Source organism: Oncorhynchus kisutch, unplaced genomic scaffold (assembly GCF_002021735.2).
Source record: "Oncorhynchus kisutch isolate 150728-3 unplaced genomic scaffold, Okis_V2 Okis02a-Okis13b_hom, whole genome shotgun sequence".
In the NCBI taxonomy this organism is placed as follows: Eukaryota; Metazoa; Chordata; class Actinopteri; order Salmoniformes; family Salmonidae; genus Oncorhynchus; species Oncorhynchus kisutch.
The window spans coordinates 561,935-589,303 of NW_022261979.1; the positions used below are offsets into that span (position 1 = coordinate 561,935).

Below are 27,369 nucleotides of genomic sequence, written 5' to 3' on the forward strand. Positions count from 1 at the left end.
GTTCCCGAAACGTTTGACCCAAGTTAAACAATTTAGAGGCAATGCTACCAAATACTAATTGAGTTTGTCAACTTTTGACCCACAGGAAATATATAAAAGCTGAAATAAATAATTGTCTCTACTATTATTCTGACATTTCACATTCTTAAAATAAAGTGGTGATCCTAACTGACCTAAAACAGGGAATATTTACTCAGATTAAACATCAGGAATTGTGAAAAACTGAGTTTAAATGTATTTGGCTAAGGTGTATGTAAACTTCCGAATTTAACTGTTCATACATGCAACACACACACGCGTGTGACGCATACACACAACACCAAATCTATCCCCTCCAGATGAAACCCACCAGATCCAACCACTCTAACTGCAATACCAATGCCTGTTTAATAGCCTGCTACACACACTCATCCATTTATTGGGGCCATTCAGATTGTCATAATGACGACGACTCAATGACTAGGAGGAGGAAGCAGCCAAGGCTCTGATGGTAATTGACCTCTTGGGTGCTGCTCTGCTTGGTGTCGTTGACCGTGCCTGGCATTAGGAGGAGAACCCATGCTGTCCTTTCCTCATGGTCTGGTTCCCATCCCGCCCCCTCTGGTCATGTGATCCCTCAACGTGGTGACATGTGTTGTTAAGGCTGACTGCAGTAAAGGCTTTGGAGTGACCTAGAAAGGGGAAGTCTGGCTTTGATATTCTGAGAGAGAAGCAGAGAGAGGGAGCCAGTCCTTTTGGAGGAAGAGGAGAGATCAAACACATGCAGGTTAAAGCTGCTCCCTCCTGGCCTGCTCGCTGTAACCCATTTGGCCAGAAACCCATTGCCAAACAGGTGCTCGGAGGGAAAAGGCCCAATTTTAGCTCCTGGGTCGTGGCCCCCTGGGTGCAGGAGCAGAATGTGATGTATAGTGCAGCAGTACAGGTTTCTACATCTACTGTTTCTACTGGCCTGCGCTCCTCCATTCACCACTTAGTTTTTGAGGGTTGTTCTGTATTTTAACACAAACACTGTCAGCGTGTGGCATCAGGCAACATGGCATCATAACAGAAATAACATTCTGATAGTGGTTCAATTATTTTTAGGAATAACAACAGTCTACTGTGTATCATGCATGCCAGTTTATATATGCCCAAAACGGTGACCTGGACAAGAGGGCGAATACTAAGTGTGTTAGCATAGTGCCCCCGCGCTCTCTCGCTCTCTGTGCCATCGTGGGCTGAAGCTGAGCTTCATCAGGTAGTAGGCTTCAGGGATTGTCTGTAGAGTCTGTCAGGGTCGTCTGAGGTTGAGAGTGAATGGAGTCTGAGCAGTGTCACACAGCTGAGGTGTGTGTCTGAGAGATTCTACTGTAGTTACGCCTTTTGAAAGCCTGGCTGAATTAACTAGGATGGTGGCAGAGCAGCACTAAGGGCCCTGTGGTGACCCGACCCAGCCTCCACCGCCATGCAGCAGCGTGGAGGGTCACACATGCACCCGGCAGGCAGGACTACCATGGGATTAATTGTGTTAGATTGCGTGCCGCTGGGACATGCCCGGGCTCCGTCGAGAGAGATCCCCAGTGCTCTGTTCTGTTTGTTTTCTCACTCTGCCATGTCAACAAGGACCTTCTACATTAGAAGAATGTTGACTCACTGAGCTGTTCAGTCAGGTTCAGCAGTTCAGGACTGGATTACACATGAATCATCTGACCTCATTCTAAGATCATACTGTTTATTTTATCTTTGTTTATTTTCTCCTCTGACTCTATATAAAGTCATTGCAGCGTATACTAACCAGGGGAATAGTTTGGGTAACTCTGGTCTGCTCTCTGCCCTTCCAGGCAGTCCTGGCCGACGAAGATTGACATGCATCAGGATATCGAGGACAGTCTGGCAGCCTCCTCCATCTGCCACGCTGGTGGTCCCCAGTCCCCCGCCCGCAGCGCTGAGAGCCTTCTCAACGGACACCGCACCAAAGGTCTGCTGGAGCTCCGCAGGGACGAGAGCAACGCAGGGGCCTCCGGTGCCCCTGCCCCCGTTTCTGGGCCCCCTAGAGCTGGGGCCACGGCCCCCACACCCTCCACCTCCTCAGCCAAGCAGCGCAGCTGCCTGTTCAGGGTGGAGGAGGATGAAGAGGAGGAAGAGGACCCGTCCCCTCTGTCCACCCAAGTGATCCTGCGTCGCAAGGCTCCATCTATCACCAACCGGCTGACCTCCAGGAAGAGCGCCCCAGTCCTCAACCAGATCTTTGAGGAGGAGGGTGAGTCAGACGACGACTTCGACATGGACGAGGGCCTGCCACCCAAACTCAGCCGGCTAAAGATGAACATCGCTGCTGCAGCGGCCGGGTCGCCGGGCACCACTCAGAAACGCTATCACCGCCGCAAGAGCCAAGGCCGCGGCTCGTCCTGCTCCAGCTCAGAGACCAGCGACGACGACTCCGAGAGCCACCGCCGGCGTCTGGACAAGGACACAGGCTTCACCTACAGCTGGAACCGCAGGGACAGCAGTGAGGGCCCGCCTGGAAACTCAGGGGGAAATGGTGGAGGGAGCAGTGGAGGGCAGAGTAAACCCCCCGGGGAGGGGGGCAGTCCTCCTGGAGGGGGAGGTGGGGGGAGTAGTGACAATGGAGGGAGTGGTAGTAGTGGGGGGGGAGGAGGTAAGGGACAGGGTTCCCCCTCAAGTTGTTCTAACGGCAGCAGTAACCACTCGTCTTCAGGCTCAGGGTCCACGCGGAGACACTGTGCCTCCCGCAGCCCCGGGGCAGCAGAGCTGGTGGAGAGCCTGAAGCTCCTGAGCCTGTGTATCAGCTCCCAGTTACAACACAGGGGGAGAAGTGGAGGCCCCGGCCTGGCAGGGGGGATGGGCCAGTTCATCATAGACCCTCAGAACCTGTCCAATAGTCTGTCCAGCAGCCTGTCAGCTGGCAGCGTCAAGACACAGGAGAGGTCCTCTTGGAAGATGTGCATCGGCTCCAATGGCAGCTTGGACCTTGAGTTAGACACCATCGCTCTGCCCACCACCGCTGTCAACACTCCAAGGTCATACACAGACCAAACGGCAGCAGCACTTAGCGAACTGGCCCTGGCCACCAAGGAGAATAACAAGCTGAACAACCTGAAAAAGAATGTTCTCCAGCTACCTCTGTGTGAAAAGAGCATCTCTGTGAACATCCAGCGCAGCCCTAGAGAAGGGCTCCTGTGCACCTCTCAGGCCAGCTGCTGCCAGGTCATATGACACACACTCCCTGGCGACCCTCTGACACCACTCTGCCAGTCCAATCTGTCCAACCACAGTCACCGCTGTAGCATACGTCTGACCTCAGAACACCTCCCCATCACAACCTGCCTTCTGCTGTTGTCTTAAAAGATGACACTTGTTATTGTTTTTGTTTGTTCACTAGGACCTATGAGCTGCATGCTGCAGGGGGTTCTTTTGTTTTGTTTCTGCTACATCACTAGCTCCCCCTGGAATGAGCCGAGGTAACAGAACTTAACTCAATTCTAAGGTGAGTTGGGGTGTTGATGTAAACATAAATATGGATGTTGGTTTGATTTTAGATGAACTATATTTTGGGGTACAAAATACCAAACTTTTAACAGTGGGTAAGTAGTAGCACGTGATAGTTAAAGGGTAAGCACTTAAATTAGATTATTGGTCTACTGTCTACTATGTAAAGGGTATGCTAGGAGAGGTAGAGGAGGACAGGACAGAGATACCATACAGCTGGGAGAGGTAGAGGAGGACAGGACAGAGATACCATACAGCTAGGAGAGGTAGAGGAGGACAGGACAGAGATACCAGTCACCATACAGCTGGGGAGAGGTAGAGGAGGACAGGACAGAGATACCAGTCACCATACAGCTGGGAGAGGTAGAGGAGGACAGGACAGAGATACCATACAGCTAGGAGAGGTAGAGGAGGACAGGACAGAGTCACCATACAGCTAGGAGAGGTAGAGGAGGACAGGACAGAGATACCAGTCACCATACAGCTGGGAGAGGTAGAGGAGGACAGGACAGAGATACCATACAGCTAGGAGAGGTAGAGGAGGACAGGACAGAGATACCATACAGCTAGGAGAGGTAGAGGAGGACAGGACAGAGATACCATACAGCTAGGAGAGGTAGAGGAGGACAGGACAGAGTCACCATACAGCTAGGAGAGGTAGAGGAGGACAGGACAGAGATACCATACAGCTAGGAGAGGTAGAGGAGGACAGGACAGAGATACCAGTCACCATACAGCTGGGAGAGGTAGAGGAGAACAGGTCAGATACAAGTCACCATACAGCTGGGAGAGGTAGAGGAGGACAGGACAGAGATACCAGTCACCATACAGCTGGGAGAGGTAGAGGAGAACAGGACAGAGATACCAGTCACCATACAGCTGGGAGAGGTAGAGGAGGACAGGACAGAGATACCAGTCACCATACAGCTGGTAGAGGAGGACAGGACTGAGATACCAGTCACCATACAGCTGGGAGAGGTAGAGGAGAACAGTACAGAGATACCAGTCACCATACAGCTGGTAGAGGAGGACAGGACAGAGATACTAGTCACCATAAAGCTGGGAGAGGTAGAGGAGGACAGGACAGAGATACCAGTCACCATACAGCTGGGAGAGATAGAGGAGGACAGGACTGAGATACCAGTCACCATACAGCTGGGAGAGGTAGAGGAGGACAGGACAGAGATACCAGTCACCATACAGCTGGTAGAGGAGGACAGGAAAGAGATACCAGTCACCATACAGCTGGGAGAGGTAGAGGAGGACAGGACAGAGATACCAGTCACCATACAGCTAGGAGAGGTAGAGGAGAACAGTACAGAGATACCAGTCACCATACAGCTGGTAGAGGAGGACAGGACAGAGATACCAGTCACCATACAGCTGGGAGAGGTAGAGGAGGACAGGACAGAGATACCAGTCACCATACAGCTGGGAGAGGTAGAGGAGAACAGTACAGAGATACCAGTCACCATACAGCTGGTAGAGGAGGACAGGACAGAGATACCAGTCACCATACAGCTGGGAGAGGTAGAGGAGGACAGGACAGAGATACCAGTCACCATACAGCTGGGAGAGGTAGAGGAGAACAGTACAGAGATACCAGTCACCATACAGCTGGTAGAGGAGGACAGGACAGAGATACCAGTCACCATACAGCTGGGAGAGGTAGAGGAGGACAGGACAGAGATACCAGTCACCATACAGCTGGGAGAGGTAGAGGAGGACAGGACAGAGATACCAGTCACCATACAGCTGGGAGAGGTAGAGGAGGACAGGACAGAGATACCAGTCACCATACATGGTCCTGGAGGAAGGGAAGTAACCTGTAACCTTCATGTTGATATAAGCTCCTGCCATGCAGTCACATGGCAACGACCAACTGAGACAGAAACTTGGTAACCTCTAGAGATGTTTTAATTTGATTCATTGATTAACTTCATTCAGTGACCTACTGTCTGAAACGTTATTTCACTTTGATATTGCACACAGACAATCTGTTTTATGTTTGTATTTTTTAAGTGTATGGAATTAAAGATGCATTTTAGATGGCTATAAATCTCACTGAATTGATTTTGAAGGCAACATGAATTATTGTTTCCAAACCGCTGTTTAACAAGTGCTACTTCAACACATCTGGTTTACTTTGGTGTTACTGAGAGCCAGTAACCTGGAAAATAAGGCTTCAGCTTCGTCTTTATTCCAATCTCAATGCACTCGTCTTCAGGCACAATAAATGAACCTATTTGGGTCAAATACTACTATACTTACTATTGTATAGTGAATACAGGTAGGAGCTGCAATCTTTTAGACACTATTCTAACAGAAAGGGTCATTCATCTGTAATTATAACTACTGCTATTCATTTGCAAATTGGGCAAACTCCTGAAATGATTCAAAGTTCATGACAACGTGTCAAACTGAATGTAAAGTACACTGGTAGACGAGTAGTGTATTTTTTTCCTGTGCTGGGCCTCAAGGTAGCAGGCAAGCAGACCCACACAGATTTTATGTGGTCCCGTTCACATGTTGGTCATGGCCTTGGTTGACCACCTGCCATGTTGACGTAACATCTTAGAAAATGCATTTTAAGATCAATAGAAGAGCATGAGAATTTAAAAGAAAAACGTACTAATGAATTGAAAACTGCATTGGGTCTCTGTATTCCAGTGGACCCACACACGTCTTTGCTTTGTTAGACTGTTTCACTTTCTGTTACTGTAACTGACTGGTCTTCTGACTGGCCTGGCAGGCTGGTCTTCTGACTGGTCTTCTGACTGGCCTGGCAGGCTGGTCTTCTGACTGGCCTGGCAGGCTGGTCTTCTGACTGGCCTGGCAGGCTGGTCTTCTGACTGGTCTTCTGACTGGCCTGGCAGGCTGATCTTCTGACTGGTCTTCTGACTGGCCTGGCAGGCTGGTCTTCTGACTGGTCTTCTGACTGGCCTGGCAGGCTGGTCTTCTGACTGGCCTGGCAGGCTGGTCTTCTGACTGGTCTTCTGACTGGCCTGGCAGGCTGGTCTTCTGACTGGCCTGGCAGGCTGGTCTTCTGACTGGCCTGGCAGGCTGGTCTTCTGACTGGTCTTCTGACTGGCCTGGCAGGCTGGTCTTCTGACTGGCCTGGCAGGCTGATCTTCTGACTGGTCTTCTGACTGGCCTGGCAGGCTGGTCTTCTGACTGGTCTTCTGACTGGCCTGGCAGGCTGGTCTTCTGACTGGCCTGGCAGGCTGGTCTTCTGACTGGCCTGGCAGGCTGATCTTCTGACTGGTCTTCTGACTGGCCTGGCAGGCTGGTCTTCTGACTGGCATGGCAGGCTGGTCTTCTGACTGGCCTGGCAGGCTGATCTTCTGACTGGCCTGGCAGGCTGGTCTTCTGACTGGCCTGGCAGGCTGATCTTCTGACTGGCCTGGCAGGCTGGTCTTCTGACTGGCCTGGCAGGCTGGTCTTCTGACTGGCCTGGCAGGCTGGTCTTCTGACTGGCCTGGCAGGCTGGTTTGTTTGTTTGTTTTTAAAGGGTATATGTTGAGTATGTATATATGTTTTTAAAAGTTATATTTTTGAATGATCTGCTGTTTTAAAAATGATTCTATGTTGAAGTGGGCGGCCCGTGAGTCTTTCGTTGGGGACTAACATCGCAGTGTGTGTCACACACACCCACACCTTACTGGACACTGCAGGGTGAAGGTTTTACATTCAGGATTAGTGGTTCAGTAGAGCACATGCACCTTTCAGGAGAGATTCCTGTCTGTAAGCTTTAAAGGACTGGGCTTAGTAAAGAAGGAAAGAAATGGGGTTGTAGGGAGATGTGGGGATATATTTTAAGGGCATTGGCAATAAGCTACATGTTGCAGCTATCTGTAAATCAACATATTTTTGTTTTATATTTCAACCCTGTACAGCCTTAGATTGAAAGGCACCTCGGACTAAAAACTAACAGAGAAAGATATCTTGAGTATTTTTTTTCTTTTGAAACAAAATGTCTGTAAATAGAGATGTAAATATGGTGCTCTATATTTAGAGACGGCAGAGTGAACCTCTTGGTGCAGAGCTGTAAGTATAGCCTTATTAGGAATGGGTGTCTCCAAGAAAAGAACATGACTTTATTCATGTCAGCCAGTCTGACCGTTGTCTTACCCAGATGTAAACAGCTGAATGACATGTGCATGTGTTATATGTTTAACATTATCGATCCAAGGACATCGAGAGAGGAAGAACCATCCACTGAATGTTACTGGACCAAACCATGTACTGGCTAAATGAAAATATGAAATGGCAGAATTATTCAATGTATTATTCTGTAGTTGATACCTGTTGTGAACAGTTACATATAGCTATGGTAATATCCTAAATAAAATGTTGTGGGAAATGACGTCTTATAAACGAGTCTAGTCTTTTCTGTCCCAAGTGGGTCTGTGTTCTGTCAGATGCAACTTCGATCACTTGTTGCTAAAGGAATTGACAGAAAATAATCCATTACACTGTACAGTGTCGATCCCCAATGTTGCACCATAACTTTATCTTGTCAACTATTTACCTCAGTGCTTCATCCAAGAGGTGGATCACTGATCGGTGTGCTGGTAGTTTACCTGGTGGCCTTGCTTTTAAGATGAATCATCAGCCTAATCTCTGTTAATGTCCCAAATGGCACCCTATTCCCTATATAGTGCACTAGTTTGCATGGGCAAAAGTAATGCACAATTTAGGGAATAGGGTGCCACTTGGGGCACATGACTTAGGAGAACTCTAATTAGAACAATCTTGGTGCATCACCATGATCAGACTCCAGAGACTATTTCCTCCAGGGTAGAGACCAGTTAAATATGCAGGCCACAGAGCCCCTCTGCTGAAAGGTATTCTGCCAGGATTTACAACTCCTTACGCTGCTGCCAGAAGACACCAGTAACCCCTGAAGAGCTACTTATATAGAGCCTTCACCTCCAGTGCCTTCAGAAAGTATTCAGAACCAGTTTGTGTTGCAGCCTGAATTCAAAATGTATTCAATATTTCTTCTGTCACTCATCGACATAATACCCCATAATTTTATTAAATGGTAGCAAATGTATTAAATGAAATGCAGAATTAGGTCTGTATCAGCTTTGAGTCGTCTTGGGTAGGTCTGTATCAGCTTTGAGTCTTCTTGGGTAGGTCTGTATCAGCTTCGAGTCGTCTTGGGTAGGTCTGTATCAGCTTTGAGTCGTCTTGGGTAGGTCTGTATCAGCTTTGAGTCGTCTTGGGTAGGTCTGTATCAGCTTTGAGTCATCTTGGCTAGGTCTGTATCAGCTTTGAGTCATCTTGGGTAGGTCTGTATAAGCTTTGAGTCGTCTTGGGTAGGTCTGTATCAGCTTTGTGTCATCTTGGGTAGGTCTGTATAAGCTTTGAGTCGTCTTGGGTAGGTCTGTATCAGCTTTGAGTCGTCTTGGGTAGGTCTGTATCAGCTTCGAGTCATCTTGGGTAGGTCTGTATAAGCTTTGAGTCGTCTTGGGTAGGTCTGTATCAGCTTTGCACAACTAGATTTGGGGATTTTCTCCTATTCTTCCTTGCAGATTTTCTCAAGCTGTGTTAAGTTAGATGGAGAGCGGCGGTGAACAGCATCCACAGATTTTCAATGGTATTCAAGTTTGGACTTTGGTTGGATCACTCAGACTTTCACATTGTTCTGAAGCCATTCCAGTGTTGCTTTGGCTTTATGCTTGGGGTCATTGTCCTGTTGGGACGTAAATCTTTGCTCCAGTCTAAGGTCGTTCGCATTCTGATAAAGGATTTGCCTGTATTTGGCGCCATTCATTGTTCCCTCCATCCTTAACAGTCTCCCAGTCCCCTACTGCTGAAAAGCATCCCCATAGCATGATGCTGCCACCACCATGCTTCACAATGGGGATGGTGTTAGACTGGTGATGAGCTGTGCCTGATTTTATCCAGACAGAGCTTTGCATTCAGGCCAAATAGTTTTTAAAAATGTACCTTTTTGAAAACTCCTGGCATGCTGTCATGTGCCTTTTTCTCAAGAGTGGCTTCCTTCTGGCCAATCTCCCATAAAGCCCAGATTGAAGTGCTGTAGAGACTAGTCCTTCTGGCAGGTTATCCCATCTCAGCCAAGGACAACTGTGTAGTTCTGAGTGGTCATTGGGTTCTTGGTCCCTTCCCTGACCAAGGTCCTTCTTGCCTGTTTGGTTGGCGGACAGCTCTTGGCAGAGTCTGGGTAGTTCCATTTTATTATTTCCCAATGATGGAGACCACTGTGCTCTTGGAAACTTTCAACACTCTAGAACTTGTTTTATACTCTTCCCCAGATATATGCCTCATCACAGTTCTCTCTCTAAGAGTTACGGACAGTTCCTGGGACTTTATGGTATAGTTTCTGCACTGTCAACTGTGGGACCTTATATAGACGTGTGTTTCTTTCTAAATCCATTGAATTGGTCACAGGTGTCACTACAACTTGGAGTCCATCTCAAGATCAAAAGAGATTGGATACACTGGAAGTCAATTTGGAGCGTCAAAGCAAAGGGGTTTGAATACTCATACACATTATTGTAGATTTCTCTATTTCATTGTCAATAAATGTGCAAACATTTCTAAAAACATGTTTTAACTTTGTCATTATGGCGTGAAGGGTGACATTTTTCATATTTTAACATTTTGAATTCCGGTTGTAACAACAAAATGTGGAATAAGGCAAGAGGTATGAATACTCTGAAGGCCCTGTACCTCTGTCCTTACAGAGGTAGAACATGTAGACGGGACACACTAGAGGGATCATCAACTAGATTCAGCCACAGGCTGAGTGGATGGTCAGGGGGCCGGAACATAATTACAAATCTGTCCTTACAGAGGTAGAGCATGTAGACGGGACACACTAGAGGGATCATCAACTAGATTCAGCCGAGGGACAAATGTTCTGGAGTGGATGGTCAGGGGACCGGAACATAATTACAAATCATTTGTAGACTGCAAATTTACAGCTAGAAGCCAAAACAGATATTTGACTAAACGATCATTTCAAACCTTGTTTACAGTTGATAAACGATAATGTCTCTACTATGCTTGGGAATAGTTGGGAACAGATTTCCTAATGTTTTTACAGTCTTGTGAACAACAAAAAAGATAGTTACATATTCTTTTCCATTTTTTTCCATTTCCCAATTATGGAGACCACTGTGCTCATGGAAACATTCAATACCTTCTGAAGGCCCTATTGGAACTGCCTAGAGCTGACTGACTGACCAAACTGAGCTACTGGGCAGGAAGGACCTTGGTCAGGGATGTGACCAAGAACCCAATGAACACTGACAGAACTTCAGAGTTCCTTGGCTGAGATAGGAAAACCTGCCAGAAGGACAACAGAATCTACAGCAATTCACAAAACTGGGCTTTATGGGAGAGTGGCCAAACGTGAGCCACTCCTAAGAAGAAAGGCACATAACAGCACACCTGGGGTCTGCTAAAAGGCATGTAAAAAACTCTGAGCATAATACAAAAGATTCTGTGGTCTGATGAAACAAAAATGTAACTCTTTGACCTGAATGCAAAGCACTATGTCTGGAGAAAACCAGGCACAACTCATCACCTTCCTAACACCATCCCTAACGTTAAGCATGGTGGTGGCAGCAACAATGAATGGAACCAAATACAGGCTAATCCTGATGAGAATCTGCTTCAGAGTGCAAATAACAGACTAGGGAGAAGATTTATGTTCCAACAGGACAATGACCCCAAGCATACAGCCAAAGCAATGCTGGAATGGCTTCAGAACAAGAATGTGAACATCCTTGAGTGGCTCAGCCAAAGTCCAGACTTGAATCCCATTTAAAATCTGTGGAAACACTTGCATCTCCAAATCCATATGTGCAAAGCTGATAGAGACATACTCAAGACGATCAAGGTGTAATAGCCGCCGAAGGTGCTTCTACAATGTATTGACTCAGGAGTTTGAATACTTCTAGAAATGAGGTATCTGTATTTCATTTTCAATACATTTGGAAAAACGTGTCACTTTGTCATTATGGGGTAGTGTGTGTAGATGGGTGAGGAGAACCTGAACTAGAGAATGGAGACACTTTGTCATTATGGGGTATTGTGTGTAGATGGGTGGGGGAAACCTGAACTAGAGAATGGAGACACTTTGTCATTATGGAGTATTGTGTGTAGATGGGTGGGGGAAACCTGAACTAGAGAATGGAGACACTTTGTCATTATGGGGTATTGTGTGTAGATGGGTGGGGAGAACCTGAACTAGAGAATGGAGACACTTTGTCATTATGGGGTATTGTGTGTAGATGGGTGGGGAGAACCTGAACTAGAGAATGGAGACACTTTGTCATTATGGGGTATTGTGTGTAGATGGGTGAGGAGAACCTGAACTAGAGAATGGAGACACTTTGTCATTATGGGGTATTGTGTGTAGATGGGTGGGGGAAACCTGAACTAGAGAATGGAGACACTTTGTCATTATGGGGTATTGTGTGTAGATGGGTGGGGAGAACCTGAACTAGAGAATGGAGACACTTTGTCATTATGGGGTATTGTGTGTAGATGGGTGAGGAGAACCTGAACTAGAGAATGGAGACACTTTGTCATTATGGGGTATTGTGTGTAGATGGGTGGGGAGAACCTGAACTAGAGAATGGAGACACTTGTAAGCATATATGAAAGACTTTTGTATAGATTTATTTGAGGAAAGGGATGCTGGGTTTGTTTGGTTTCAATAATGCTGTTCTAAACCATTTTTAAACACTTGGTGATATTGTGATGGCAAACTAGTGAGTGTAGGTACAGTATATAGCATATAAAACTAATCTTGACAGCATGTCATGTCAAAGGCACAAGCCCGCCCTGAGGGGGGTCTTCAAGAGCACATGGACTAATAGCATAAACTTTTTAAAAATCAATGAATTTCCACTCACATACATTCTAAGTATCACTACTATTGATTGATAGTCATTGATTAGACTGAGTAACAATGACCATGATAGTTGCAGGCTGTGAGGAGTATTTAACATTACGTAGCATACCATGCTTCAGTATGATACAGAGGAGGCTGGTAGGAGGAGCTATAGGAGGACGGGATCATTGAAATGTATGGAATGGAATCAAACATGGTTTCCATGTGTTCCATTAATTCCATTCCAGTCTTTACAACTTCTCTGTAGCATACTGAAGCATCACCATTGATAATTAGATCTTTCCTATCTCCATGTGTAGTACCACTATGGATCAGATAACACCCTGGCTGTGTGGCTCAGTTGGTAGAGCATGGCGCTTGCAATGCCAAGGATCCTGGGTTTGAGTCCTGCTGGAGCCATAAATACATCATGACACATGACTAAGTCAATTTGGATAAAAGTGTCTGCTTAATGGCATATATTATACTCTGGCAACACTATGTAAACGTTTCAAGGATCTCACTGCTAGAGCACATAATTATGCCAGAATTCCTAAGACTTCCATTTTGAAAGCAGTTCTACTTAGATAACGTCTAGTGATACTAGATGACAGACCTAGTGATACTAGATGGAGCCCTGCCCCATAACTGACTATAGTGGCTTTTAAGCAAAGCTGTTGGTCTAAAACTCTTGTCTAATGTGAAAACCTATTTTTGAAAAGTAATTCATGTCATCTGTTGATGGAATACTGTCTGGATATAATTACCGTAGGCCATCTATCTCAAACTGAACCACCTCCACCAATTCCATAATGGCCACATGAACATGAAAAGTCTATGTAACACAGCATACTACCCTCAACCGTATCCATACACCTTCAATGACCTATTATCTAACATCTTAACCAGGGCTTGACGTTCAGGGCTGCCCGCTGGCCCGGGGAGGTTTTGGAAACCCTCCGGGCCAGTTGAAGAAAATAAATATTGTAAAAATGTTATATTTAATCTAGGCTATATAATAAAGAATTCCTGAAGCTGTGAGTTCGTTATGTTGATTATTTATCACACGCGCGCCATAAACTACACATTAAGCCTAGCTTGAGATTGTTGTGTGGAGCAGCTCACTGAAGACCGACAGCGGCAGGGAACATCTTCAAAGTTCTGATAAATACCAATAAATGCTAAGGCAAGTATGGGTATGCAAACCTGCAATAAAACGTTCCTTTGCGCAATTCATCATAGAATAGCCTAACTTGATAATCAGACATTTCTTCGAGGCTATTTGGTCCTAGAAAAGTCATTGAAGGTAGCCGATTTAGAAGTTGCACTGCAATATAATTATTCCTTGATTTAATTTATTTCTGATCAGTTTTTATGAGATCTATCCGCTTTCATGTGTTTCCCGCGCAGGTCTGTTGCCATCTTTACGGTAAAACCACGTGCAGTGATTATGAGCAAGACAACCAGTGGAATGTTGGCTTCAACTTGGTTTTCCATACACATCGTTCCGTTACAAAGGGAACCCGGTTTTTACTGTTTTAAAACATGATACAATAAACCCTCAACATTTCATGCCACAGACATCGTTAGTGTGTTTGTGTTGGGAGCATCTACATACAGTCTATTAGTCAGGCAATGTCCGCTTTATTCTGACATGTTTTAGGTTTTAGAATGTAAAACATGTTTATGTCATTGCATAATGCCATTTGGAAGGCTTAAGAAAACATGCATTATTCTCTAAGTTGTTATGCATACTTTTTTGCTTACTAGTTTTGAGGGGATTTTTTTTCGATAGGCTATGACAATTCAATATAAAATGTAAGTCCTTCAAAATTACAATTAATTGCTTGAAAAATCATTGAGTTTGACTTCCCAATGTCTGTATAAATCCTGTAGGCTACTTGCTCAGCCCAAATGAAAGATAAAATCACTAGCTGCTGCATTTATGCGCATCATTCACCTGCCTGCCTGGTGCCAGTATTTGTTGACTGGTGCCAGTATTTCATTCATTCGGCCAAATTGACCTGAATGTCAAGCCCTGCCTTAACATTACATTTGGTACGTAGCAATGCATTTCCAACAGTGGTTTCCGGAGGACATTAACATAAAGTCTTGTTCTCTGGTCAGATCTGAATGTTTAGTTTAGAGGCTAGTCTTCATGATTGTTTTAATCACATCCAGTAATGTTCTATAGACATCTGCAGGTAATACACTACACTCAGAAAAACAAACAAAGACCTGGCAACAGTGCAGAGGTTAAGAGCATAAAACCAGGTTTAACAAACAACCGTTTCTATATATAAAAAGAAAATGACTTTTGGATATTTTATGCAGAAATAAGCTTTGAGCTAATTGAGGTGTTGTAAAGGAAACAGTCTGTGAATCTTTCTCCGTTGGGAGGGCATGTTCCATCTGGAGTTTAGCCCATCTTCGTCTTGTCAGTATCTGAACCATCGGGCTCTTCTCTCCTCATCACTTATCAGTCTTTGGGATCCCCGAGGCCTCCAGCATTTTCTGTAACAGTGGAAAATGGGATTAATATCTCTTATGTTCTACCGAACTGCCACATGAAATACAGGCTACCTGTTAGGCCTATTATTGGGGATATATATAAACAGAATACATGTTCCATAGAAGGAATACATTGTTCTCTGTAGCTCAGTTGGTAGTTTTTGAAGCTGCAGTAAAAGTACAATAACTTGTCAGCTGTGGTATTTTGGATGCAGTATTTGCAAGAATAACTGCAGTTATACTGCACTGTAATGCTTCGATCACACCGACAGCGTCATTACATGTTGGTAATGTTGGTACACCAGAGTTCCATTCATTTCCAAGGAAACGCTGCGTTTGCCTTGCAGTGCGTTCGGTGTGGTGCTGATGTTGGATTTATCGACCGCATGCGTCATACTGGATGTGTAGACGGCTTGACAGGAATGGTAGCAGAAGGTGAATGTTGAACTTTGTTACATACATATCCAGGTGACGCTGTGTTGGCAGCGTAACTGCAGTTACAATGCAAAAGTACTGCAGTAAAAAATATATATAATTATGGACACAGTATTTGCAGCATACTGCAGTTATACTGCACTCTGATTGCAATCTCTTTCCATAAGGGAGAGCATGGCGTTGTAACAAGGTACTGGGTTCCAGTTCTGGGACCACCCATACTTAAAATATATGCACGCATGATTAAGTCGCTTTGGATAAACGCGTCTGCTAAATGGCATATATTATAATATATAAATATTAACGCTTTTCAGTGTTGGAGCAGCTTTTTAAAATAAAACAAACATAAGCACACTGTTAGTTTGCTTTAACAAATATACAGAGTTCTGCTCTCTCTCTCTCCCTCTCTCTCTCTCTAAATGACATTAAGCCTCCCGAGGAGAGGAAACCAGAGCTTTAAAACAGCATTACATCTCCAAATTACAGTGGTTCTGGAACCTCTTAACAAGACCTGGAGATCTTCACCAGATGGAGTTCTTATTTTAAAATAGAATACTTTTGTACAACACAGGCCTTCTCCCCAGACTCTAATCTCAGCTGAGTTTAATCAATTCATTCCACTGCCTCCAGCGCACCCGAGCAAATTACATTCTGGGTTCAAATGTGTTACGTGCAATTAACGTTTCAATCCAACACACGGATCAATGGGAGAGTTTCTTTGCTGATGGAGGTCTTTTTATTCACAGTGGATTCCATAAGGGGAGAGCAGGATGAAATACCTAGACCTCCGGTTCCCCACAGGGAGAGAGTGTGGCGGATTGTACTCAACACCCCGCCCAGGCTAATCTACTGCAGCTACTTGTTCTGGAAAACCAAACGGACAGTCACATTAATAGTGTGTCATGGTCTGTTAAATGCAGTCTGTATGATGTTGTTTGCACTTCCCGGAACATTCTGAGGTTGTCCTTCTGACAGACTTGTTTGCACTTGTCGTTGTAGTCGCCATAACTACAGTGCAACGAAAAACACACAGACAGACACATACACACTCGCGCCACAGAGGATATTCATCTCATTTGTCATTTCAGCAGTAACAGAAATCAAACTCCTCTTGCTCAGAGACTTGTTCAATGGCTGCCAGGATCCTGCCGGGAGCCATACAAAGTCCTCTCTGAGGGAAGCCCAGGGCAATAAATGATGCCTTCACAGCTCACACCACTTATCAGAGGAGAGAGAGAGGAGGGAGGATAGGGGCCGGCAGCGAGGTAGAGAGGGAGGGGCAGGCAGCGAGGTAGAGAGAGAGAGGAGGGAGGAGAGGGGCCGGCAGCGAGGTAAAGAGGGAGGGGCAGGCAGCGAGGTAGAGAGGGAGGGGCCGGCAGCGAGGTAAAGAGGGAGGGGCAGGCAGCGAGGTAGAGAGGGAGGGGCCGGCAGCGAGGTAAAGAGGGAGGGGCCGGCAGCGAGGTAGAGAGGGAGGGGCAGGCAGCGAGGTAGAGAGAGAGAGGAGGGAGGAGAGGGGCAGGCAGCGAGGTAAAGAGAGAGAGGAGGGAGGAGAGGGGCCGGCAGCGAGGTAGAGAGGGGGGAGAGGGGCCGGCAGCGAGGTAGAGAGGGGGGAGAGGGGCAGGCAGCGAGGTAGAGAGGGGGGAGAGGGGCAGGCAGCGAGGTAAAGAGAGAGAGGAGGGAGGAGAGGGGCCGGCAGCGAGGTAGAGAGGGGGGAGAGGGGCCGGCAGCGAGGTAGAGAGGGGGGAGAGGGGCAGGCAGCGAGGTAAAGAGAGAGAGGAGGGAGGAGAGGGGCCGGCAGCGGGGTAGAGAGGGAGGGGCAGGCAGCGAGGAAGAGAGAGAGAGGAGGGAGGAGAGGGGCAGGCAGCGAGGTAGAGAGAGAGAGGAGGGAGGAGAGGGGCAGGCAGCGAGGTAAAGAGAGAGAGGAGGGAGGAGAGGGGCCGGCAGCGAGGTAAAGAGGGAGAGGAGGGAGGAGAGGGGCAGGCAGCGAGGTAGAGAGAGAGAGGAGGGAGGAAGGGGCAGGCAGCGAGGTAGAGAGAGAGAGGAGGGAGGAAGGGGCAGGCAGCGAGGTAGAGAGAGAGAGGAGGGAGGAAGGGGCAGGCAGCGAGGTAGAGAGAGAGAGGAGGGAGGAGAAGGCAGCGAGGTAGAGAGAGAGAGGAGGGAGGAGAAGGCAGCGAGGTAGAGAGAGAGAGAGGAGGGAGGAGAGGGGCAGGCAGTGAGGTAGAGAGAGAGAGAGGAGGGAGGAGAGGGGCAGGCAGTGAGGTAGAGAGAGAGAGAGGAGGGAGGAGAGGGGCAGGCAGTGAGGTAGAGAGAGAGAGAGGAGGGAGGAGAGGGCAGGCAGTGAGGTAGAGAGAGAGGAGGGAGGAGAGGGGCAGGCAGTGAGGTAGAGAGAGAGAGGAGGGAGGAGAGGGGCAGGCAGTGAGGTAGAGAGAGAGAGGAGGGAGGAGAGGGGCAGGCAGTGAGGTAGAGAGAGAGAGGAGGGAGGAGAGGGGCAGGCAGTGAGGTAGAGAGAGAGAGGAGGGAGGAGAGGGGCAGGCAGTGAGGTAGAGAGAGAGAGGAGGGAGGAGAGGGGCAGGCAGTGAGGGAGAGAGAGAGGAGGGAGGAGAGGGGCAGGTAGTGAGGTAGAGAGAGAGAGGAGGGAGAAGAGGGGCAGGCAGTGAGGTAGAGAGAGAGAGAGAGAGAGGAGGGAGGAGAGGGGCAGGCAGGGAGGGAGGGAGAGAGAGGAGGGAGAAGAGGGGCAGGCAGTGAGGTAGAGAGAGAGAGAGAGAGAGAGAGAGAGAGAGAGAGAGAGAGGAGGGAGGAGAGGGGCAGGCAGGGAGAGAGAGAGAGAGGAGGGAGGAGAGGGGCAGGCAGGCAGGGAGGGAGAGAGAGAGAGAGAGAGAGAGAGAGAGGAGGGAGGAGAGGGGCAGGCAGGGAGGGAGAGAGAGAGAGAGAGAGAGAGGAGGGGGGGGCCGGCAGGGAGGGAGATAGAGAGAGGAGGGGGGCCGGCAGGGAGGGAGAGAGAGAGAGAGAGAGAGATAGGAGGGGGGCCGGCAGGGAGGGAGAGAGAGAGAGAGAGAGAGAGAGAGGAGGGGGGCCGGCAGGGAAGGAGAGATAGAGAGAGAGAGGAGGGAGGAGAGGGGTCGGCAGGGAGGGAGAGAGAGAGGAGGGATGGGAAGTCCACAGTCACGTTGTAACAAAGCTCCAGCACACAATACTGTACAGCCCCTCTCCCTGTAGTATACACTAGTAAGTCAACTAATGCCCTAATTGCCTAGGCATGTTAGTATTGATCATGTAGGAGGAAGGCTGAAGCAGAGGGCTTTATAAAGCATCCCCAGCAGATTGACAGGGAGGGCCTCTCTCTCACGCCGTACTGCTCAGGTTGTGGCCTATGTACTAGGATATACCTCCCACTCACTGCACTGCTCAGGTTGTGGCCTATGTACTAGGATATACCTCCCACTCACTGCACTGCTCAGGTTGTGGCCTATGTACTAGGATATACCTCCCACTCACTGGACTGTAGAAACAGATGCGACGCATATCCATATTCACCACTGCTCGTATGCCCCATTTTCATCCCATCTTTTATTCCTCTCTGCACTGGGCCCCAACTTCCCTAGACTATCAGGCGTCAGTAACAAGCCTCTCTGCACTGGGCCCCAACTTCCCTGGACTATCAGGCGTCAGTAACAAGCCTCTCTGCACTGGGCCCCAACTTCCCTGAACTATCAGGTGTCAGTAACAAGCCTCTCTCCTGATGATGAACTTCCCTGGACTATCAGGTGTCGTTAACAAGCCTCTCTGCTCTGGGCCCCAACTTCCCTGGACTATCAGGCTGCAGTAACAAGCCTCTCTCCTGATGATGAACTTCCCTGGACTATCAGGCTGCAGTAACAAGCCTCTCTTCTGATGATGAACTTCCCTGGACTATCAGGTGTCAGTAACAAGCCTCTCTGCACTGGGCCCTAACTTCCCTGGACTATCAGGCTGCAGTAACAAGCCTCTCTTCTGATGATGAACTTCCCTGGACTATCAGGCTGCAGTAACAAGCCTCTCTCCTGATGATGAACTTCCCTGGACTATCAGGCTGCAGTAACAAGCCTCTCTTCTGATGATGAACTTCCCTGGACTATCAGGCTGCAGTAACAAGCCTCTCTCCTGATGATGAACTTCCCTGGACCATCAGGCTGCAGTAACAAGCCTCTCTTCTGATGATGAACTTCAAGTCAATCCCATAGAGAGAGAAGTTTAGTTGGACTGCAGCTAGCAGCTTCTCCCGGAGCTGGCCTGTCTCTCTGAGTGTCTGAGGTGACAGAGGTCTTCGATGACTCAGCCATCATCCCACATAACCACTCCTGTGTCTGTGACATCATGCCTGGCCAGGCTCACACCAGACAGAGAGATGCAAGCAGGCTCAGGAACACAACACACACTCACCACTGGACTCCTCACACTCAAAATACACATACACTGACAAGGTGCTCTGCCCTAGACTAAACCTAGACTAAGGGTCTTCTATACAGTATCTATCTTTGTGGCCTTCTGTCTCTATAGTACAGTATCTGTCTCTAGCTCTTTCTATAGTACAATATCTGTCTCGCTATAGTACAGTATCCGTCTCTCTAGTATTCATCCCTCTTGGCGTTTTTCCTATTTTGTTGCATTACAACCTGTAATTTAAATGGATTTTTAAATATACACAAAATAGTCCAAATTTGTTAAGTGAAATGAAAAAAATTACTTGTTTCAATTTTATGTAAAAAAGGAAAAGTGGAGCGTGCATATGTATTCACACCCCCATATGTATTCACACCCCCATATGTATTCACACCCCCATATGTATTCACACCCCCATATGTATTCACACCCCCATATGTATTCACACCCCCATATGTATTCACACCCCCATATGTATTCACACCCCCATATGTATTCACACCCCCATATGTATTCACACCCCCATATGTATTCACACCCTTTGCTACGAAGCCCCTAAATAAGATCTGGTGTAACCAATTACCTTCAGAAGTCACATAAATAGTTAAATAAAGTCCACCTGTGTGCAAACACACACACACACACACACACACACACACACACACACACACACACACACACACACACACACACACACACACACACAGGACCCTATGATCACTCGGCTACACATGCCTATCCCTAATGTAAATATGCCTTGTCCATTGCTGTTTTGGTTAGACATTTTTGTCTTCATTTACTGTAGAGCCTCCAGCCCTGCTCAATATACCTTAGCTAGCCCTTATGTTCCACCCCCCACACATCCAGTGACCGCACCTGGCTTAAATGGTGCCTCTAGAGACAAAACCTCACTCATTGTCACACAATGCCTAGGCTTACCTCCACTGTACTCACATTCTACCATACCCTTATCTGTAAATTATGCCTCAACTATTCTTCCACGCCCAGAAACGTACTCCTTTTACTCTCTGTTCCAAACGCACTAGACGACCAGTTCTTTAAGCCGTACTTTATTCTACTCCTCCTTTGTTCCTCTGGTGATGTAGAGGTTAACCCAGGCCCTGCAGCCCCCAGCATCACTCCCATTCCCCAGGTGCTCTCATTTGTTGACTTCTGTAACCATATAAGCATTGGTTTCATGCATGTTAACATTAAAAGCCTCCTCCTTAAGTTTGTTTTATTCACTGCTTTAGCACACTCCGCCAACCCAGATGTCCTAGCCATGTCTGAATCCTGGCATAGGAAGGCCACCAAAAATCCTGAAATGTCCATCCCCAACTATAACATTTTCCAACAAGATAGAACTGCCAAAGGGGGCGGAGTTGCAATCTACTGCGGAGATAGCCTGCAGAGTTCCGTCATACTATCCAGGTCTGTGCCCAAACAATTCGAGCTTCTACTTTTAAAAATCCCCCTTTCTAGAAACCAGTCTCTCACCTTTGCCGCTTGTTATAGACCCCCCTCAGCCCCCAGTTGTGCCCTGGACACCATGTGAATTGATCACCCCTATCTATCTTCAGAGTTCGTACTGTTAGGTGACCTAAACTGGGACATGCTTAACACCCCGGTCATCTTACAATCTAAGCTAGATGCCCGCAATCTCAATCAAATTATCAAGGAACCTACCAGGTACAACCCTAAATCCTTAACCATGGGCACCCTTTTAGATATCATCCTGACCAACCTGCCCTCTAAATACACCTCTGCTGTCTTCAACCAGGATCTCAGAGATCACTGCCTCATTGCCGGAGTCCGTACTGGGTTCGTGATGAAATGACCACCCCTCATCACTGTCAAGCGCTCCTTAAAACACTTCAGCAAGCAGGCCTTTCTAATCGACCTGGCCCGGGTATCCTGGAAGGATATTGACCTCATCCCGACAGTAGAGGATGCCTGGTTGCTCTTAAAGTACTTTCATCTCCATCTTAAATAAGCATGACCCATTCAAAAAATGTAGAACTAAGAACAGATATAGCCCTTGGTTCACCCCAGACTTGACTGCCCTTGACCAGCACAAAAACATCCTGTGGCATTCTGCATTGCATCAAATAGCCCCGCGATATGCAACTTTTCAGGGAAGTCGGGAACCAATATACTCAGTCAGTTTGAAAAAGCTGGCCTTCGCTTTCCTAACAGAAATTTGCTGTAGCACAAATTCCAAAACGTTTTGGGACACTGTAAAGTCCATGGAGAATAAGAGCACCTCCTCCCAGCTGCCCACTGCACTGAGGATAGGAAATACTGTCACCACCGATAAATCTACGATAATCGCATTTTTCCACAGCTGGCCATGCTTTCCACCTGCGTACCCCTACCCTGGCCAACATCTCAGCACCCCCTGCAGCAACTTGCCCAAACCCCCCCCCCGCTTCTCCTTCACCCAAATCCAGACAGCCAATGTTCTGAAAGAACTGAAAAATCTGGATCCCTACAAATCTGGACCCTCTCTATCTAAAATTATTCGCCAAAATTGTTGCAACCCCCATTACTAGCCTATTCAACCTCTCGTGTCGTCTGAGATCCCCAAAGATTGGAAAGCTGCCGCGGTCATCCCTCTCTTCAAAAGGGGAAGACACTCAACCCAAACTGTTATAGACCTATATCCATCCTGCCCTGCCTTTCTAAAATCTTCGAAAGCCAAGTTAATAAACAGATCAACGACCATTTCAAATCCTACCGTACCTTCTCCACTCTGCAATCTGGTTTCCAAGCTGGTCAGGGGTGCACATCAGCCACGCTCAAGGTCCTAAACGATATAACCACCATCGATAAAATACAATACTGTGCAGCCGTCTTCATCGATCTGGCCAAGGCTTTCGACTCTGTCAATCACCGCATTCTTATCGGCAGGCTCAATAGCCTTTGCTTCTCAAATGACTGCCTCGCCTGGTTCACCAACTACTTCTCAGATAGAGTTCAGTGTGTCAAATCGGAAGGCCTGTTGTCCGGACTCTGGCAGTCTCTATGGGGGTGCCACAGGGTTAAATTCTCGGGCCGACTCTTTGAGGTATATATCAATGATGTCGCTCTTGCTGCTGGTTATTCTCTGATCCACCTCTACGCAGACGACACCGTTCTGTATACATCTGGCCCTCCTTTGGACGCTGTGCTAACAACCCCCCAAATGAGCTTCAACGCCATACAACACTCCTTCCGTGGCCTCCAACTGCTTTTAAAAATGCTAGTAAAACTAAGTGTATGCTCTTCAACCGATTGCTGCCTACCCCCTCCCGCCTGAGTAGCATCACTACTCTGGACGGTTCTGACCTAGAATATGTGGACAACTACAAATACTTAGGTGTCTGGTTAGACTGCAAACTCTCTTTCCAGACTCACATTAAGCATCTCCAATCCAAAATTAAATCTAGAATCAGCTTCCTATTTCGCAACAAAGCGTCCTTCACTCATGCCACTAAACATACCCTCATAAAACGGACTATCCTACCAATCCTTGACTTCGGCGATTTCATTTACATAATAGCTCCCAACACTCCACTCAGTAAACTGGATGTAGTCTATCACAGTGCCATCTGTTTTATCACCAAAGCCCCATATACTACCCACCACTGCAACCTGTATGCTCTCGTTGGGTGGCCCTCACTACATATCCATCGTCAAACCCACTGGCTCCAGGTCATCTATAAGTCTTTGCTAGGTAAAGCCCTCACTCGCTGGTCGCCATAGCAACACCCACCCGTAGCACGCGCTCCAGCAGGTATATTGCACTGGTCTCCCCCAAAGCCAACACTTCCTTTGTCCGCCTTTCCTTCCAGTTCTCTGATTGCTGCCAATGACTGGAACGAATTACAAATTTTTCTGGAGTCTTAGATCTCCCTCTAACTTTAAGCATCAGCTGTCTGAGAAGCTTACTGATCACTGTACCTGTACACATCCAATCTGTAAATAGCACACCCGACTACGTCATCCCCATATTATTACTTACCCTCTTGCATCCTAGTATCTCTATTTGCACATCATCATCTGCACATCTATCACTCCAGTATTAATGCTAAATTGTAATTATTTTCACCTCTAGGGCCTATTTATTGCCTACCTCCCTACATTTGCACACACTGTACATCGATTTTTCTATTATTTTGTGTTGACTGTACGTTTGTTTATGTGTAACTGTTGTTGATTGTGTCGCACTGCTTTGCTTTATCTTGGCCAGGTCTCAGTTGTAAATGAGAAATTGTTCTCAATTGGCCTACCTGGTTAAATAAAAGGTGAAATAAATAAATAAGAGAGGCAACAAAGAGACCAAAGAACCCTGAAGGAGCTGCAAAGCTCCACAGCGGAGATCGGAGTATCTGTCCATAGGACCACTTTAAGGCATACACTCCACAGAGCTGGGCTTTAAGGAAGAGTGGCCAGAAAAAAGCCATTGCTTAAAGAAAAAAATAAGCAAACACATTTGGAGCCAAAAGGCATGTGAGAGACTCCCCAAACATATGGAAGAAGGTACTCTGGTCAGATGAGACTAAAATTGAGCTTTTTGACCATCAAGGAAAACGCTACGTTTGGCGCTAACCCAACACCTCTCATCACCCCGAGAATACCATCCCCACAGTAAAGCATGGTGGTGGCAATATCATGCTATGGGGATGTTTTTCCATCAGCAGGGACTGGGAAACTGGTCAGAATTGAAGGAAAATAGCTAAATAGAGGGAAATTCTTGAGGGAAACCTGTTTCCGTCATCTAGAGATCTTAGACTGGGACCGAGGTTCACCTTCCAGCAAGACAATGACCCAAAGCATATTTTTGCATATTCAAAGTGGTAGGCATGTTGTGTAAATCAAATGATACAACCTAGAAAAAATAGATTTTGGGGTTTGTAAGGCAACAAAATAGGAAAAATGTCAAGGGGGTGAATACTTTCGCAAGCCACTGCATATAAACTAAGCAAAAAAAGAAACAACCCTTTTTCAGGACCCTGTCTTTCAAAGATCATTTATAAAAATCCAAATAACTTCACAGATCTTCATCGTAAAGGGTTTAAACACCCATGAATGTTCAATGAACCATAAACAATTAATGAACATGCACCTGTGGAACCGTCGTTAAGACACTAAGTGTAGGTTAGTGTAGGCAATTAAGGTCACAGTTATGAAAACTTCTACTGACTCTGAAAAACACCAAAAGAAAGATGCCCAGGGTCCCTGCTCATCTGCGTGAACGTATACCTTAGGCATGCTGCAAGGAGGCATGAGGACTGCAGATGTGGCCAGGGCAACAAATTGCAATGTCCGTACTGTGAGACGCCTAAGACAGCACTACAGGGATACAGGGTGGACAGCTGATCATCCTCCCAGTGGCAGACCACGTGTAACAACACACTGCACAGGATCGGTACATCCGAACATCACACCTGCAGGACAGGTACAGGATGGCAACAACAACTGCCCAAGTTACACCAGGAACGCACAATCCCTCCATCAGTGCTGACTGTCCGCAATAGGCTGAGAGAGGCTGGTCTGAGGGCTTGTAGGCCTGTTGTAGGCAGGCCTTCACCAGACATCACCGGCAACAACGTCACCTATGGGTACAAACCCACCGTTGCTGGACCAGACAGGACTGGCAAAAAGTGTTCTTCACTGACGAGTCGCGGTTGTGTCTCACCGGGGGTGATGGTCGGATTTGCGTTTATCGTCGAAGGAATGAGCGTTACACCGAGGCCTGTACTCTGGAGCGGGATCGATTTGGAGGTGGAGAGTCCGTCATGGTCTGGGGTGGTGTGTCACAGCATCATCAGACTGCCTGCAATGACAACAAGCTCAATCTCAACGCTGTGCGTTACAGGGAAGACATCCTCCTCCCTCATGTGGTACCCTTCTTGCAGGCTCATCCTGACATGACCCTCCAGCATGACAATACCACCAGCCATACTGCTCATTCTGTGGGTGATTTCCTGCAAGACAGGAATGTCAGTGTTCTGCCATGGCCAGCGAAAAGTCCGGATCTCAATCCCATTGAGCACGTCTGGGACCTGTTGGATCGGAGGGTGAGGGCTAGGGCCATTCCCCCCAGAAATGTCTGGGACCTTGCAGGTGCCTTGGTGGAAGAGTGGGGTAACGTCTCACAGCAAGAACTGGCAAATCTGGTGCAGTCCATGAGGAGGAGATGCACTGCAGTACTTAATGCAGCTGTTGGCCACACCAGACACTGACTGTTACTTTTGACTCCCCCTTTGTTCAGGGACACATTATTCCATTTCTGTTAGTCACATATCTGTGGAACTTGTTCAGTTTATGTCTCAGTTGTTGAATCTTATGTTCATACAAATATTTACACATGTTAAGTTTGCTGAAAATAAACGCAGTTGACAGTGAGAGGATGTTTATTTTTTGATGAGTTTATATCTCCTCTCTATATAGTACAGCATCTGTCTCTCCTCTGTATTAGAGGTCGACCGATTAATCGGAATGGCCAATAACAATCGGTAATCTGCATTTTTGGTCACCGATTATGGCCGATTACATTGCACTACACGAGGAGACTGCGTGGCATGCCGTCTACCTGTTACGCGAGTGCAGCAAGGAGCCAAGGTAAGGTGCTAGCTAGCATTAAACATATCTTATGAAAAAAATGAATCAGTCTTCACATAATCACTAGTTAACTACACATGGTTGATGATATTACTAGTTTATCTAGCTTGTCCTGCATTGCATATATTCGCTTAACGGGTGATGATTTAACAAGCGCATTCGTGCAAAAAAGCACTGTCGTTGCACCAATGTGTACCTAACCACAAACATCAATGCCTTTCTTAAAATCAATACACAAATACATATTTTTAAACCTGCATATTTAGTTAATATTGCCTGCTAACATTAATTTCTTTTAACTAAGGATATTGTGTCTCTTCCTCTTGCGTAACGGTTCCGTATTTCACTGAAAGAATAAAAGTTTTGTTTTCGAAATGATAGTTTCTGGATTTGACCATATAAATGACCTAAGGCACGTATTTCTGTGTGTTATTATAATTAAGTCTATGATTTGATATTTGATAGAGCAGTCTGACTGAGCGGTGGTAGACAGCAGCAGGCTCATAAGCATTCATTCAAACAGCACTTTTGTGCGTTTTGCCAGCAGCTCTTTGCTGTGCTTCAAGCATTGCGCTGTTTACGACTCCAAGCCAATCAACTCCCGAGATTAGGCTGGCAATACTATAGTGCCTATAAGAACATCCAATAGTCTAAGGTTAATGAAATACAAATAGTAGAGAGAAATAGTCCTATAATTCCTATAATAACTACAATCTAAAACTTCTTACCTGGGAATATTGAAGTCTCATGTTAAAAGGAACCACCAGCTTTCATATGTTCTCATGTTCTGAGCAAGGAACTTAAACGTTAGCTTTCTTACATGGCACATATTGAACTTTTACTTTCTTCTCCAACACGTTGTTTTTGCATTATTTAAACGAAATTGAACATGTTTCATTATTTATTTGAGACGAAATTGATTTTATTGATGTATGATGTTCATTTAAAATAAGTGTTAATTCAGTATTGTTGTAATTGTCATTATTACAAATATATTACAAATAATTTAAAAAAATATATATATTTATTTT

At 46.6% G+C, this 27,369-nt stretch overlaps 2 protein-coding genes across 6 annotated transcripts in view; one reads left to right on the plus strand and one right to left on the minus strand.

The window, feature by feature from the left end:
* snrka (SNF related kinase a) overlaps nt 1-7,862 on the plus strand; it is a 63,330-nt gene extending 55,468 nt beyond the window's left edge. For 3 of the 4 annotated variants that reach the window (XM_031812141.1, XM_031812140.1, XM_031812139.1), the window contains exon 7: nt 1,821-3,738. In XM_031812141.1, the coding sequence (XP_031668001.1) occupies nt 1,821-3,216 (1,396 nt within the window). In that variant the 3' untranslated portion in view covers nt 3,217-3,738. Of the gene's footprint in view, nt 1-1,820 lie in introns of all 4 variants that reach the window. The other variant, XM_031812142.1, reaches the window with a different exon arrangement.
* Nucleotides 7,863-12,137: 4,275 nt separating this feature from the next.
* The window catches only part of ano10a (anoctamin 10a), a 45,490-nt gene continuing 30,258 nt past the window's right edge, over nt 12,138-27,369 (minus strand). For both annotated transcript variants that reach the window (XM_031812147.1, XM_031812148.1), the window contains one exon: nt 12,138-14,881. In XM_031812147.1, the coding sequence (XP_031668007.1) occupies nt 14,840-14,881 (42 nt within the window). In that variant the 3' untranslated portion in view covers nt 12,138-14,839. The remainder of the gene's footprint in view (nt 14,882-27,369) is intronic.